The sequence below is a fragment of the Schistocerca serialis genome, chromosome 5 (assembly GCF_023864345.2).
Source record: "Schistocerca serialis cubense isolate TAMUIC-IGC-003099 chromosome 5, iqSchSeri2.2, whole genome shotgun sequence".
Lineage (NCBI taxonomy): Eukaryota > Metazoa > Arthropoda > Insecta > Orthoptera > Acrididae > Schistocerca > Schistocerca serialis.
In genome coordinates, this window is record NC_064642.1 from 411080546 (window position 1) to 411097902 (window position 17357).

The following is a 17357-nucleotide window of genomic DNA, read 5'->3' on the forward strand; positions in this document are numbered from 1 at the left end:
GGATGAAAAAAGGTTAGAAGCATTTGAGATGTGGATCTGGAGGAGAATGGAGAGAATAAGCTGGGTGGAAAGAGTGAGTAATGACAGAGTGTTGGAAAGGGTTGGTGAGTGAAGATGTCTGCTAAAGGTTGTAAGAGAAAGGAAAAAGAACTGGTTGGGACATTCATTGAGAAGGGAGTGCTTGCTAGCAGATGCTTTGGAAGGATTGGTTTGTGGAAGAAGACTGAGAGGAAGAAAGAGATACAAGATGATAGATGACATAAAGGGAAGCAGAAATTATGCAGACCTGAAGAGGATGGCAGAAGATCAGACAGCCTGGAGAGCTACCATGTGAAAACCTACCTTTTGGCAGAACACTGATGATGATGATGATGACTACATCCTTCTGAGTAGTCCCCACCCAGGAGGTACGAATGGAGGACTATTGTACTACCAGAATATTTTACCCAAGAGGATGCCATTGTCACTAAACTGTACAGTAGAGCTATATGTCCTTGACAAATATTATGGCTGTGGTTTCCCTTTGCTTTTAGCCATATGCAATACCATCTTGGCTGATGTACCAATGGTAGATCAATCATTCATCCATACTATTCTCCTTGCAACTACTGAAAAGACTGCTGCCACTTTCTAACCCTTGCATTTCAACAGACATTCCTCTGATGTAGTTACACCTACTGTATGGCTGTCTGTGTCATTGAGGAGTGCAAGACACCCCTCTGCAGAAAGGGTGACTGTTCGTGAAATAAAAATCGCATCCCTTGTTACTTAAGGCAGATACCCTCAATATGACATTTTGTGAGAATTTATACTACTTCCAAAGAAAATAATTAAGACAATTTGGAAATGAACTGTAATGACACACAAACAAACACAAACATACACACAAAATTCAAGCTGTCACAACCAACGGTTGCTTCATCAGGAAAGAGGGAAGGAGAGGGAAAGACGGAAGGATGTGGGTTTTAAGGGAGAGGGTAAGGAGTCATTCCAATCCCGGGAGCAGAAAGACTTACCTTAGGGGGAAAAAAGGACAGGTATACACTCGCGCACACACACACATATCCATCTGCACATACAGATCGGACAGCCTGGAGAGCTACAATGTGAAAACCTGCCTTTTGGCAGAACACTGTGTATGTGAGGATGGATATGTGTGTGTGTGCGAGTGTATACCTGTCCTTTTTCCCCCTAAGGTAAGTCTTTCCGCTCCCGGGATTGGAATGACTCCTTACCCTCTCCCTTAAAACCCACATCCTTTCGTCTTTCCTCTCCTTCCCTCTTTCCTGATGAAGCAATCGTTGGTTGTGACAGCTTGAATTTTGTGTGTATGTTTGTGTGTCTATCAACCTGCCAGCGCTTTCGTTTGGCAAGTCACATCATCTTTGTTTTTAGATATATTTTTCCCACGTGGAATGTTTCCCTCTATTTTATATATATATATAGACACACACACTCAGGGGCAAGATACAGCAGGATGAAATTAAACTGCTCTGAGCATGTCATGATAATTGAAGACACCAGAAAAAACATGGTACTGGGAAGCATAGAAAGAGAGATAGAAAAAAATCAAGGATGAGGGCATTGAACATCATGTTTTCTTATTAGATTCATGGAAGGACTGAGGAACAGTACCTGTTGTCCTAATGATTCAGAGGATGCGGACAGCTTACAAAGAATAGTGCATGAAGGCATGAGTCACACACTCAAAACAATGTAATTTCCTATAGGAAAAAAAATGGCAAACTTTGATTATCAACTTTTGTGAAATAACTATGTAGGTCATCATCCTGGAAATAACCAAAAATATATAAGCAAATAAACCGTTTCCAGATGCAGAGAGTAGATTTCAGTGATTAAAAAGAAGATACTTTTGTTCATTGTTACGAAGTAACAAAATAAACTAGAGAGCACAGAGTAAAAAGAATATTTAATGTTGCTTGGGCATAAACAGAAATATATTAGTTATAACAAAAATAGATCACATATGGCAGGAATTCATTGATGACAAGAATGAAAAATATTTCTTATGTTGTGGGGTGGATATCTAATTATGCAGGGCCAAATGGGCAGAAAGAGAGTGAAGCAATATAAGCACAGCATTATCATTATGGAAACTAGCAACATTAATCATTTTTATCGAAAGAAGAAGACAAAATTTTTTTTCTCCACTTTATGATGAAAATGGTTCATCTTATGTGCTCGAAATATTTTACAGTTATTGTTCATACTGCAATTATTTTATTAAAAAATAATAAAATTTAACAAAATTTTCAACCCTTACACTCCTACTATGCCAAATACTCATTAGTTCTATAGAGTTATAGCATAAATAAAATTAAGATTTTGAACCAGATGTCTACCTGAAAGGCTTCTTCTTCAGTGGTGACTGATTGAGCTTAATGTGTTGAAAAATACTCCATATGTCTTCCTTTACTACATCTACGATATGCCTTGGTAGAATGCTAAGCATCAGATGTTCCTGAAAGTTTGAAATAAAAACCAATCATAAATCAGTCATATTTGGAAATTAAAGGGTAAACTTCTGTTGACAATCCTTCGATGATTAATAGTGTTCAACAACTCACCTCTTGACTTTTCTCAAATTGTAGTTTGAATGTTGTCTCGATGTTTGCACGGTGATCCAGAAATGTCCTCCGAATGGCTATCTCATTGAGCAATCGAAAGAATATTCCTATGAGATTTATGCAGGCCATGTAGATGACTTCTGTAGCGACCTGAAACAATTTAATTACATTTCTTTTATCTCAGAATGTGGCCTAACAGAATATTAATATAAATGACTTGTCATCATAGGCAACTGTACAATTTGGAAAACTGAAAGTATGACATCACAGATTCTAGCGTAAGATGTTAATGCCTCAGTATAGACACTAAATGTGATTGTAGTCCTATGAGGATTGTGTGTTAAGGTTGTACTGAGTGTGTCTTGTGTTGAGACTTGAAGCAGAGCAGATTAAAAACAAAAAAATTACAATTCCCAGATCTGTCAATTTGCACAGACTAATGTGTTTTGCAAATAAAATGTAAGCAATCTGAACAATTTCCTCACTGTTCTTGACTCAATTAACTCATTAAGTACCAATTTTTTCTTTGATCTACATTTATTTCTGTGTTGCGTGACTGACATAGAGATGTGGAAAAGGAATATAAAATAAAAAATGCAATAATCTTGAAATAAATGATTTATTTCAATCGATCCCCAAAAGGGGACACGACACAAGCCACTCTCTTTTTACATTTTCTTTTATTTTTTGTGCCAGAAATAAAAACAATCAATATGGAGTTCCATATTGCACACAGAACACTGTTTCCTCACATTTTTCTTGCAAATTGCTCGCTTTCTTTGATTCCATATTGTTGGGCATTGAATCATGTGTCCATTTCCGGAAGTTCTGAGCTCAATTGGAACATGTGGAGGGGATGATTGTGGGTATGATGGACTTCCTGCCCTTTTCGGATCAGAAGCAGAGATGATTGAACAAGATATGCCCTTGTCACCATCCTCTGGAATTGAAGCAATGGAATATTTTTATTCGAGAGGCAGTAGATGATGTGCATGTTGACCAACGCTACATCTAATGCATTGCTGAACAATGGGAAGTAACATTTCTTACCTCGAATTATTACACGATCTTTCTGAACATTTCAATCCCTTTGTCCACACCTCCCATATGATTTTTGTATTCTGAAATCATTCTTGGCTGTGGAACTCGCACTTCTTTGTTCTCAGCTTTGCTCCATTTCTTTACTTGGCTTACTGGATGCACTGTCTCATGGTTGGGCAAGAGCTTTACACAATTGTTATCCTTCCATATTACTGCCATTATCTCTGTATTCTTGTCAAACCTACAGTCATACGCTCCTCTTCGTTACTTCTTCATGCTGTTCTCCGATTCTATTGGGCAGTTAAGGACAATTCCAGTTGCTCCTAGTCTCATTTCTGAGAGCTCCTTTATCAAACGGAAGATCGTGAAAAAGTTATGAAAAACATACTTTGTGAAGTTCAGGTGTCTGCAGAAAAGAAATCGTATTCAACACAACTGATATGCTAAGTCCCAGAACTGAAACATCACTTGTATCCTCCGTTTTTCCTTCATAGACTGACATATGGTAACAGAAACCACTTTGAGAACAGCACATGGCCCATTGTTTGAACCCAAATCTCACTGGTCTCCCATGAATGAACAGTTTTAGGTAATGGTGTCCATAATATTGTATCATTTGCTTATCAATGCTCAGTCTGTCGGAAAAAACTTAAAATTTCCTGAAATTATTATTCAGTAAATCCATCAACAGACAAATTTTAAAAAGTTTATCCCTTTTGTCGAGTGGGATTCTGTTCAGACATATGTTGTTATTGAAATGAAGGTGGCGCTTTATATCCAGATATCTGTTGCAACTCTTACACTGTCGTACACACTTTATGTCAAGGCCCTCATCTCCATTCCAGTATACCTTTTCCTATGGAAGAGCATGGTATCCAGTGAAGAGTAGTATATCTATGAACTTTTTTATGCATCCACAGTTGCGATTATTGTTCTGTGTAGCATATTGGGCACTTTCACTTACAGTCAAGTTCAATACCTGTTCATCAAAAAATTCTTCAAAGCACTCAACAGCAGATTTTCCTTTTGGTGCTGCCACCAAACTGGATTTCCGCTGTTCAATTTCTGTTGTATCAGGATAGGTTTTAGAGTAAATCGCATCTTCTGTTGTCGAATTAGAAGTGATAACAACTTTCACTTTCTTCTTTCATTGGCCTGCATGTTCCTTATTTCCCTTTTCTCCATTGGCATGAATTTCCAAGGAACCTGGCACTTGAGATGGAACAGTATTTTCAAATATATTTTCTTCGATATCTTCACATGATCTGGAGGGAGCTCGACAATGTCAGTGGTCTCATTCACATCACCATCATCACCAAAAGAGGCCATGAAGTTTGGGTCATTTACAATTTCTTCCCATATCCCTCATAGAAAGTGCTTCATAGCGACACATTGTGCATGAGGAACAAATAAAACCAAAATAAAGTTTTACATGGAAACTGCCATGAGCACCAAATGTGGATCGAAGGTCAGACAGGTGTCATGCAGAAATGAAATAAGTCTTTGAAATAAATGATCGATAAACATCTCAAACCATTACAGAACATGCCTGTACACAGATACTGGAAGTTATTTACATAATAATATAACTTATGCTGTTTTGAAAATGTGTAACTCTCGTAACGCTGAAAAATGTAGCTTCTTCACACAAATAAAAGTGTTAACTGACGAAATTTCAATGCAAGCACTCGAAAAAGGTCTGGACAACAATAGGAATAGGTAGCATTCACTGTCAGCATTATTAGAATTGCAAAATTTCTGTTACAAAGACGAATCCCCCAAATGGGGATCATGGCATTGAATGGGTTAAACACGTACCATTTCACTTCTGCTGTGGAATTACACAAAAATCTTAAATCGCATGGAAAAGATTGTTATTGCTCAAGTGTTGCAGCTATGCCTTGAAATAACAGTTGTCACCTTTTCTGGATTATTTAGTACTTCGTTTCATTTACAATAGATTCTGTTAAATAGAATTGCATTTGAAGCAGGTTTATGTTTTCGGTGCACAAAGATGATATCAGCTTCCAGTTGTGGCGAGACTGTGCTTACAGCTCTGTGCATATCATTTAGATCAGGGATAGGCAATAAGCGGTGTTCACAGTGGCTCCGGCAATGGTTGTCAGACACCGTCACCAGAAGTCGCCCGACAACATCGCCGACGGAGTGGTCACGCCGACCGAGTGGTCACGCCCCGGTTTTTGGCAGCGTCAAGGAAGTTAGATTAGAATATATACAAAGTATGAAGTAGGTTAGATTTTAACCTCTTAGAATGAGGTGGATGCCACGACGCCTCTGTGCTTGGATACGAGGATAGCAGCTTCTGCTGTTAAAGAGACGCCAAATGGATGTGAATGAGCTTTCCAGTCTGGTAAAGAAAGTGGTGAGTACTGTACACTCTATCCTCAGTTATCGAAATTAAAAGACGAGTTTTACGAATGTATGAGATGACGGGAGAAACGTTGTGTTACATACTCGTGATAAAATCGTGGTAACCTTGAAAAGCAAGTTATAAACACTGTTTCACTGCATCTATTTGAAGTTGTGCAGATGCACGTCAATTAACCCTCAATGACTGTCATTTGGCACCCGAGTGAAAGACAAGCATAAAGTGTAGCATAAGATACTCTGAAAACGTAAAACAGTTAAAAGTGGAAATACATACCGTTCACCACATTTGCAAACCATTTATTAACAGCACCTCTACCCTACTGGCATAAAACGCCAGTAAGCAGTAATAATAATTTGTAGACAACTTATGACATCCTACCACAAAAAAGATCCAGTACAGTAGCTATAAGCATATATGATACGCAATCCTTTTCACTTAAACAAACTGTGTTTTGAAGTTATAATCCACGATTAAAATTTCCAATAAAGATTTTGCCTATTTGAGGTTTCCAGTAAACCTGCGATTTCAGTCCATAGATTCCAAATTATATCCCGATTATGATGTTTTCACCCACAGGATGCCACAAACTCACTCTTTCTTGGACTAAACTTAACAGTTTCTCACAGTCCATATTTCGTGTGCGAGAACGTCGGTCGATTTGACCGAAGAAAACAAACTGTTTTGAATTCCACCGACTGTTGTCAGAAGTCTGTATGTTCAGGCCTTAAGATCGGCCATAACATGATCGCGCATGCAGTGGCGTACTGATTTGAAAAGATCAGCCATCTCCGGTCGATGTCGGTCATCGGGGGAATCCACCGATATCGTAACCAGTGTGACCGTAGCCTTAGTTTGGCGGCCACACCCTTTAAAATGTTTACATGTGTTAGTTAACTTTGCTTTTCAGAAAAGATATAAATTGTTACATAAACATTCTAACTGTCTTGGTGGTCCACACGAAAACCTTTAGCGGGGCGCTATTTGCCAACTCCTGATAGATAACTCTGAACTGTAGTGTCGACGAGACCGGTCTAGCTACTCTTGTTTCATATGTTTTTTCGTTCATCTATACCGTCGTTATACCATTATGGAGGAAAGTGTAGTAAGCCTTGGAGACGGGATACGGATGTTCTCGATCATCTATGCACGTTTGTGATGGATCGTGTAGAAGAGCTACCAAAACTGGATGATCATTCAGCAGTTCTGTGCGTCGCATCACTTGTGAGAACAGTATCGCCAGCCACCCACTGCTGCTTTGTTGACATAATGGCTGTGCTACGCCGCAGCACCGACTCAGAATCTGTTAATGTCTTGCACTAAGTAGTTAAGCTAGATAGGATGACAACAGGTTTCCTAAACCGATAAGATCAGTTTCTTATTCAGTAATTTGTAAGACAGACTTCTGACCATCACCGATGCCTCAGAACTCTAACAAACGCTTTATTCAGATGTTAATAATAATGTCTCTTTTTCACAAAAATTTTTCTAGCTTTTGCAGCTCTGCATATTATATCCTGTTTATGTCTACCATCATCGCTTATTTTACACCTCAAATAGGAAAACTCGTTCAAGACTTCCAGTTTCTCATTTCCTGATCTTCCGTCAACATCGGTTAAGTTAATTTTATTGCACTCCAATGCACTCGTTTCTCTTTTGTTGATGTTCATCTTATAACGTCTTTTCTAGATGCTCTCCATTCCATTCAGTTAGTCATCCAAGTCTTTTTGCTGTTTGACAGAATTACATTACCATCGGAAAACGTTGAGTTTTTACTTATTTTCTTCCTGTACTTTATTTCCTTTTCGAACTTCTCCTTGTTTTGTTAACTCCATACCAAATGTTTAGACTGACTATCATAGGGGACAGTCTACATCTACGTCTCACTTTCTTTTAAACTACTGCCTCCCTTTGATGTCCTTCGACTGTTATAACTGCATTCTGTTTCTGTACAAATTGTTGATAGCTTTTCTCTTCATGCATATTCTGCCAAAATTGTAACAAGTTTATACCAATTAACACTGTAAAATGCCTCCTCTGAATCAAGAAATGCTATAAATGTAAGTTTGCCTTTTTAAAATTAATTGTTTCAGGTAAATTGTAGGGTCAGTATCCCACATTACTCCGGAACCAAAAACGATCTCCTTCCAGTTCATTTTCTGCTAATTGCTCCTTTACATGGAGAGCATTAAATGAACCTTTTTCTGGGCCAATTTCAGTTAATTTTTTCTTTTCAGGAGGAGATGATTTTTTTTACACATGGAGTCGATCATTACAAAGAACAATTACGTTGATCCCAGTTCAATTATTCAGAGCCAGTCCGTTAAACAGAGATTTCTTCACAAGAGAGGCACCTTAGGAAGGTACAGGGGTTGGATAACAAACATGGAAACACCTCGAGAAATGCATGCAGACGATAGCCAAGCCTGCAGGTTTCGCTGTTGTATTTGACCAAGAACGGCACCTGTGCAGTGTCCTCAATGTGTAGCAGCCGTCAGCCTTGGTCAGAACGGTGTTCTGTGTAGTTGTGAATGTTTTATGTCAGAGCTGGGTGAGTCGCAACGAACAGGTGCTCATATGATGGGTGCTTCTGTAACCAAGGGAGCCGAAGTGTTTCGTGTTTCAAGAGGCACTGTATCGAAAATACGAGGCTCATTCAATAATTAAAGAGACAAAATGGTCTGGAGAAAAAAGCATTTATTTTTACCAAACAATACTTTTTCTACTTTTCAACATAATCCCCTTGAACATTTACGCACTTGTTACGAATGTACGAATTCTCTGCCCTGCGAACTTTCCGCCCCAGTAGAAATGTGCGAACTCTCCTCCTCGTATATGTGTCTACATCTACATCTACATACATACTCCGCAATCCACCATACAGTGCGTGGCGGAGGGTACCTCGTACTACAACTAGCATCTTCTCTCCCTGTTCCACTCACAAACAGAACGAGGGAAAAATGACTGCCTATATGCCTCTGTACGAGCCCTAATCTCTCTTATCTCATCTTTGTGGTCTTTCCGCGAAATGTAAGTTGGCGGCAGTAAAATTGTACTGCAGTCAGCCTCAAACGCTGGTTCTCTAAATTTCCTCAGTAGCGATTCACGAAAAGAACGCCTCCTTTCCTCCACAGACTCCCACCCGAGTTCCTGAAGCATTTCCGTAACACTCGCGTGATGATCAAACCTACCAGTAACAAATCTAGCAGCCCGCCTCTGAAATGGTTCTATGTCCTCCCTCAATCCGACCTGATAGGGATCCCAAACGCTCGAGCAGTACTCAAGAATAGGTCGTATTAGTGTTTTATAAGCGGTCTCCTTTACAGATGAACCACATCTTCCCAAAATTCTACCTATGGACCGAAGACGACTATCCGCCTTCCCTCGCAACTGCCATTACATGCTTGTCCCACTTCATGTCGCTCTGCAATGCCCAAATACTTAATCGACGTGACTGTGTCAAGCGCTACGCTTCTAATGGAGTATTCAAACATCACAGGATCCTTTTTCCCATTCATCTGCATTAATTTACATTTATCTATATTTAGAGTTAGCTGCCATTCTTTACAGCAATCACAACACCTGTCCAAGTCGTCTTGTATCCTCCTACAGTCACCCAACGACGTCCATTGTGTCCCGTCCTACCTGCAGTCGGACCGTCCTAATCACCTTGCTCTACCTGTTCTCTGGACTCGGCCGAACTCCGCCCGCACAGTCCCGTTTGCCTGCTAGTATCGCTCTAGTTTTCGTAGACTTCACATCGTGCCACTTGGATATTACCATCTTAGCAGTTGTGTTATGGAAGTTTCAACGACAATTCGTGGTAAGCGTAGTTGCCACTATGAATGTTATTCTTACACAGTGAAGAAAACGAAGGAAACTGGGACTGTGATTTGGCGCTGTTCAAAACAGAAAGAGAAGCATTGCCGGGGAAAGCTTAAAACCAAGGATTCTGCAGTGTTCTTTTCGCACGAGCATCAGTGTGGAGCTCCGGATGACGCAAGTTTGGAAGTACAGACGACTCTGAATCAGGCAAAGAAGAGGGCAGGAGAGGAAAATACGCCTGTTTCCAAAATCTATTAAGAGGAGCTAGGTAACTTGCATAATCGAGGGTACGACTTTGTGACAGAAATGCCAGAGCACCGAACAACGAAGAGGACGTTATACGGGCAAAGGGCAAAGTCGCAGGGAAGTGAGAGGGATCCAGAGACAAGAGAAGAGATTGAAATTAAAGCACAGCTATTAACTATGAATAATGACAGCAGTTTCCTGGTAAGCGACGTTAAATCAGGAGACATGATAATAATTTTTTATGGAAGAGGAGGGAGAGAGGCTCTGAGAAGTAAACGAGACTTTTTTATGGATGGCACGTTCAAGTGCTGTAGCAAACAGTTTTTACATATATATACAATTCATGCAGATTTTGGAAGTAATAAAAATGAGACTAATATTTACCCAGTGGCATTTGCATTATTGCCAAATAAAAGGAAAGAGACACACATCCGACTTTTCAGAAATGTGCTGGAAAATATTCCAGAATGGAACTCTGCAAGTGTGATTGTAGATTTTGAGTCAGCAGCGATTTCTGCAATTATACATATGTTACCAACTTCTTCAGTGCTTGGATCCTATTTCCATTTGAGAAAGTCTCTCTGGAGGAAAGTACAGGATATTGGACCCGCTCGCGAATATAAAAAAAATGAAGAAGTGAGACAACAAATTCGCATGTGTGCTACGATGGCGTTTCTACGGCCTGAAGATGTATGTGATGGCTGGCTGGAGATACGTTCACAGGCACCGGATGTTCCTAGGCTTTCTGACTTTTTCGACTATTTTGTAGAGAGATGGATGGAAAATCAAGAAAACGCTATCAGCCTTTGGAGCTGCTACAAACGGCTCCATCAAACAACTAAGTCCGTAGAGAGCTGGCACGACAAAAATAATAATATGGTTTCCCAACCAAATCCTAAAATTAGTTATGTAATTACTTGCATGAAAACAGAAGCAGAAAATTCAGCGTGCATGTTAATGAGAAAGAATGTACATGGAACGGGATGAAAGGCTGGAGAAAATATTGAAAAAGTACGAGGAGGATGGTAAGATAAGGGCTTGCTTGCTCCTGCCTTCAAAAACTAGACTAAATAGTGTATCAGAATATGCATATAAATAAAAATTATATGAAATGTAAATACCAATCTTAAAAAAATACTAATAAAAACGTAAAAATGATACAAAAACTTGACGAAGCTTATAAGCTGATTTTAAACAACCCTAAATGACAATAAAATTACTTTTGCCATTTAGCCAGTCCGAAGCCTGGATAAAGTACGATGGGAAACGGATTATTTTTAAAAGTGTAGGTATGTGATTGCTAACGCATCTAAACCCAAAGCGCCACTAGTCCCATGCCTCTGTAGTGTTTACAAAATAACAGCTACAATTAAGCTACACTACACGTATGTGAACATATTTACACTTAATATTTTGGTGTATTTAATAAGTGCACTTTTATGAAAATATATCTACTGACAATGACTGCTGTCTGGTGCTGTAAAAGAACCGAATCTTCTTTATGTACTGAAATATTCTGAAGTCTCTGTGAAGTCTTATTTTTGTTATATCTACTGTCTATTTGTGGTTTATCGTACCAAGCGAGGTTAGCTAATGGTAGTCTGCTCTATTTGATTTTCCTTGTTTAAGCAAATGCTGTGAAGGTTCCTTAAAGTGGTTCAAAAATGGTTCAAATGGCTCTGAGCACTATGGGACTTAACATCTGAGGTCATCAGTCCCCTAGAACTTAGAACTACTTAAACCTAACTAAGGACATCATACACGTCCATGCCTGAGGCAGGATTCGAACCTGCGATCGTAGCGGTCGCGTGGTACCAGACTGAAGCGCCTAGAACCGCTAGGCCACTCCGGCCGGCTTTAAAGTGGTCTTGTTAGCTTCCTCCCCCCCACCCCCACCTCTCCCGTAACTAACAATCTGAGCGAAATCTAAATCTCTAATGACCACAACTGTGGATGTGACATGAGCACCAAATGCAAAATTGGTTTTCTCTAGGTTGTAATGATGAATGATCATATACTGAGCTAAAATTAAGCATATCTTTGGAATGTAAACTTGCTTTTTGTGAGTTCCCATTCACTTTAGAAAGACGCGCACTAATGATGCAAAGATGATACTCCTGAGCTATTTAAATAATAAGTTATTGAATAACTTGGCGATATTTGCCGTGATCAATTTCGAGTTCACACAGAACCGTATTAATTTCCTATTTTGTTACTTACACGTCGAACATTTTGTTCTGCTTCTGACTGACGTTTACGCACTGCTTTAGCTATGTATTTTGGAACCCAACGTGGACTTCTGTCATCCTCACCAATTACCATCCTCACAAAATCATTTATTTGTTTACTAATTCCGATAGGACCATTCTTCCGTTTGAGGTGCTGTCTAGGTAAGGTATTTGTGTTAACAGACTTGTTCTAAGTTTTAAGGTTTAAAATTCAACCACGCTTGAAAACTTTTAACAAATTTATATGCGTTGTGTTCCAACTCGTGGCTGTAGTATAAAAAAAAAAAAAAAAAAAAAATGGTTCAAATGGCTCTGAGCACTATGGGACTTAACTTCTAAGGTCATCAGTCCCCTAGAACTTAGAACTACTTAAACCTAACTAACCTAAGGGCATCACACAAATCCATGCCCGAGGCAAGATTCGAACCTGCGACGTAGCGGTCGCGCGGTTCCAGACTGTAGCGCCTAGAACCGCTCGGCCACACCGGCCTGCTGCCTGTGGTAGACTAGAACAAGAATAGCACAAACTGTGATTTGTAGTTGAATGTGGCATCCAAGTTCTAAAAACTTTCTCACGCTGTGGCTGATATAGAAGGAGTCAGACGTTAACTGTTAATTAACGCTTTTTTTATCTCATTGCCTGTTAAACAAATTTTTGTTTTTAAATTTTTTGTCACTTACTATTTTGATGATTCAACTGTTAGATTTCCAAGACAGGCAAAGGTCACTGACAGATGTGAGAAAAGAAAACATTACTAATAATTTCATTTGATTCTTCTTCATTTGCTCTTTCTTCAACTAACACACTGTCTTCTTTTGCACGACAGTTACGTGCACGATTTTCTACGTTTTCTTTAATTCTTTCAGTTTTATCAAGAACCACCTCCTTAATAGGTTCTTAATTTTTGTTAGTCTCATCAGTTTTTTTTATGATCTACAAATGCACTCTTGAACTATAATATTTTTTCGCCTTCTTTCATGTCCTTTGGATCAAGTGCTTCTCTGACGTAAGTTTAACAAATTTCAGCATTGAACCAGCCAACAAATGGCCCTTCAAAAACCTGACTGTAATTTACTTGTTTATTTATTTATTTACTTATTTTGTGCTCCACTTGGGCAACGTCGATGTGTATGTGTTCTATACCAAATTTCTGCATAAATTAATGATATTTTTTACTTTTAATCATTAAGAACTCTCTATGTAAAAACATATACATATCAGAACTAATAACACTGAAATTGTTACATACAACATGTAGTATGGCTATTACCGTACGGTTTGAGCATGCTAGATCGTGTCCCCAGGGGATTAGTCGGCCATTCCTTGACATTTTCTGGGCGGAAATTTCACAGGACGGAAAATTCGCAGGGCGGAGAATACACCCTTGTTCAAACGGGCTACAAGGTTTTTTATTCCGGCTGCAAAGAACTCTTTATCTTGATGTTTGAACCAATTTCCCACAAACTTTTTCACGTCCTCGTTGTCCTGGAACTTCTTCCCAAGTAATGCCTCCAAACAAATGGAAATCACTAGGTGTTAAATCAGGACTGTAAGGGGGATGAGGCAGTACTTCCCAGCCCATTTTATCGTTGGGTACACGGTTTAGTTGAGGAATGTGAGGACGTGCGTTGTCTTGCTGGAGAATCACACCTCTCCTCTAAGATCCATGGCGTCTCTCTCTCATGGCTGGCTTCATTCCGTGTAAAAGCAAATCCGAGTAGAGTTACAACTCTGAGGAGCAAATCCGAGAAGAATTACAAATCCGAGTAGTGTTGGCTGTTTGTTGTACGCTGCTCTTCGAGATAATCACAAAAAACTGGACCTTCAGCATCCCAAAACACCATCAACACGACTTTTCCTGCTGACGCTTGGGTTTTGAATTTTTTCTTGACAGGTGAGTTGGTGTGCTTCCACTCCGTACTTTGCCTCTTGATTCTGGCTCATAATAGTGTACCCAAGTTTCATCACAAGTTAAAATTTTGTTGAGAAAGTGCTCACCTTCTCTTCCACAGCGTTTCTTTAGCTCTGTGTACACTTTCAAACTTGTTTCCTTGTGTAGCCGCGTCAACTCCTTTGGGACCCATCTTGCACATGTTTTGCAGTATTTCAGCTTGTTACACATAATGTTATGAACTGTACCAGTACTAACTCGAAACTTATCAACTATCATTTCCACAGTCACACGACGGTCGGTACGAATAATGTCATCAATTCGACTCCCAAGTGAGGGAGTTGAAACTGCATCTGGTCGGCCAGGAAGGTTTTCGTCAGTCACTGAGTCGCGACCATTTTTGAACTGCTCTACCCACTTGTAAAAATTTGCACCATTCTTACAACCTTCACCATAAACTTTAGATATTCTACAGTATATATTCACTGGTTTCTCGCCTTCAGCAAGTAAAAAACGAATGACAGAACGTTGTTCAACTAATGTGGACGTTTCAAGCGGACTCGCCATCTTGAAATATGTTTTTGAGGTTATAAACAAAACAATGTTGATATATCAGCTGATCAGGACTTCATCCCAGTGATGCCAACTTAAACCTATAAAAGTACTAAACTTGCCCTACTACAGCTTTCTCCTCAGACCAATTCGTCTCTTTAATTATTGAATGACCCTTGTAGATGAAGCACACAGGAAGGCGGAAAATCATCATCCTGTAAATCACAACATGGACGAAAGTGTGTTTGGGGTTGTCAGGTTCAGTAGATGCTGTTATGGAATACCTCAGACCAGACATTTCAAGTAACTCTCATAATATGAATTGGACCCTCACTACCCCAGCAGAAATAATGTTCATCATAAAATCTTTAAAATCAAAAACATCTAGTGGATATGACGAAATATCAACAAAGTTAATTAAAGAATGTGATTCTGAGCTAAGTAACATATTAAGCTATCTGTGTAACCAGTCATTTATCAGTGGAATATTTCCTGAATGGTTGAAATATGCTGAAGTTAAGCCACTGTTTAAGAAGGGAGATAAAGAAATAGCATCAAATTTCCATCCAATTTCACTGTTGCCAGCATTCTGAAAAATTTTAGAAAAAGTAATGTACAATCGGCTTTATAACCATCGTATCTCAAATAACATACTGTCAAAGTCACAGTTTGGATTTCTAAAAGGTTCTGATATCGAGAAGGCTATCTACACTTACAGTGAAAATGTGCTTAATTCATTAGACAAAAAATTGCAGGCAACTGGTATATTTTGTGATCTGTCAAAGGCATTTGACTGTGTAAATCATAATATCCTTTTAAGTAAATTATAATATTATAGTGTAACAGGAAATTCTGCAAAATGGTTCAAATCTTATATCTCTGGCAGGAAACAAAGGGTATTATTAGGAAAGAGACATGTATCAAGCTATCAGGCATCATCCAACAGGGAACTAACTACATGTGGGGTCCCACAAGGTTCCATTTTGGGGCCCTTACTTTTTCTCGTGTAGATCAATGATCTTTCATCAGTAACATTACCAGATGCCAAGTTCGTTTTGTTTGCCGATTATACAAACATTCCAATAAATAGCAAATCAAGTGTAGTCTTAGAAAGATCAGCTAGTAAAATATTTGTGGACATTAATCACTGGTTCCTAGCCAATTCTTCATCACTAAACTTTGAAAAAACACACTACATGCAGTTCAGAACTTGTAAGGGGTGTCCCACGAGAATATGTTTATCATATGATGACAAGAAGATAGAAGAAGTGGACAGTGTTAAATTCTTGGGATTACAGCTTGATAATAAATTCAACTGGGAGGAGCACACCACAGAACTGCTGAAGCGTCTTAACAAATCTCTGTTTGCAATGCGAATTTTGTCAGACATAGGGGACATAAAAATGAAAAAGCTGGCATACTATGCTTATTTTCGTTCCATAATGTCATATGGGATTCTTTTCTGGGGTAATTCATTAAGCCAAGCTAAAGTTTTCTGAGCACAAAAACGTACAGTAAGAGTTATATGTGGTGTGAACTCAAGAACATCCTGCAGAAGCCTGTTTAGGGAACGAGGGATACGAACTACTGCTTCCCAATATATTTATTCCTTGATGAAATGCCGGCCGGATGGTTGTGCAGTTCTAGGCGCTACAGTCTGGAGCCGAGCGACCGCGATGGTCGCAGGTTCGAATCGTGCCTCGGGCATGGATGTGTGTGATGTCCTTAGGTTAGTTAGGTTTAATTAGTTCTAAGTTCTAGGCGACTGATGACCTGAGAAGTTGAGTCGCATAGTGCTCAGAGCCATTTGAACCATTTGAACCTTGATGAAATTTGTCATTAAAAACATATCGCTTTTTCAAACCAACAGCTCAATTCATGGAATCAATACTAGAAATAGGAATAATCTTCACAAGGATTTAAAGTCACTTAGTCTTGTACAAAAGGTGTGCATTATTCAGGAACACACATTTTCAATAACTTTCCAGCAGCCATAAAAAGCTTAACTACCAATGAAATTCAGTTTAAGAGAAGCCTGAAGGATTTATTGGTGGCCAACTGTTTCTACTCCATTGATGAATTTCTCAGTAAAACCAACTGATATATATATATATATATATACAATATAAGTCCTGCACAATTTCAGTGCAGTAATGTGTTCATTGTAAATATATATATATATATATATATATATATATATATATATATATATATATATATATATATATATATATATTTGTGTGTGTGTGTGTGTGTGTGTGTGTGTGTAAGTACAATCTAACTTCTGCACCTTATAAATAAATGAAAAACTTTTTTATTTTAAATTCAGTGCATTAGTATTTGTAAAATGACTCTTTCATATAGTGTTCATTAAAAAATGACGATCATTCCACTTGGGACCTGTGGAATGCTACATTGGCTTATTTGTTTTAGTTGTAAATATTTGTCATATATTGTTGTTTTTCTGACATGTTCCACATCCTGGAGGACCTCCTCACTACGGATCAATTGGAATGAAAGTAAATCTAATCTAATCTAATTGATCGTGATAAAGGGCCATTGAAGGGGGTCGTGACGAAAAATAAGAGGACTATAG

The 17357-nt window shown here is 38.8% G+C and overlaps 1 protein-coding gene across 1 annotated transcript in view; it reads right to left on the reverse strand.

The window, feature by feature from the left end:
- Window positions 1–17357, reverse strand: part of LOC126481973 (adenylate cyclase type 2-like) — a 515598-nt gene that overhangs the window by 135219 nt on the left and 363022 nt on the right. The window contains exons 5-6 of the mRNA XM_050105938.1: window positions 2589–2738; window positions 2364–2482 (exon numbers count right to left, since the gene is read on the reverse strand). Of these exons, the coding sequence (XP_049961895.1) occupies window positions 2364–2482; window positions 2589–2738 (269 nt within the window). The remainder of the gene's footprint in view (window positions 1–2363; window positions 2483–2588; window positions 2739–17357) is intronic.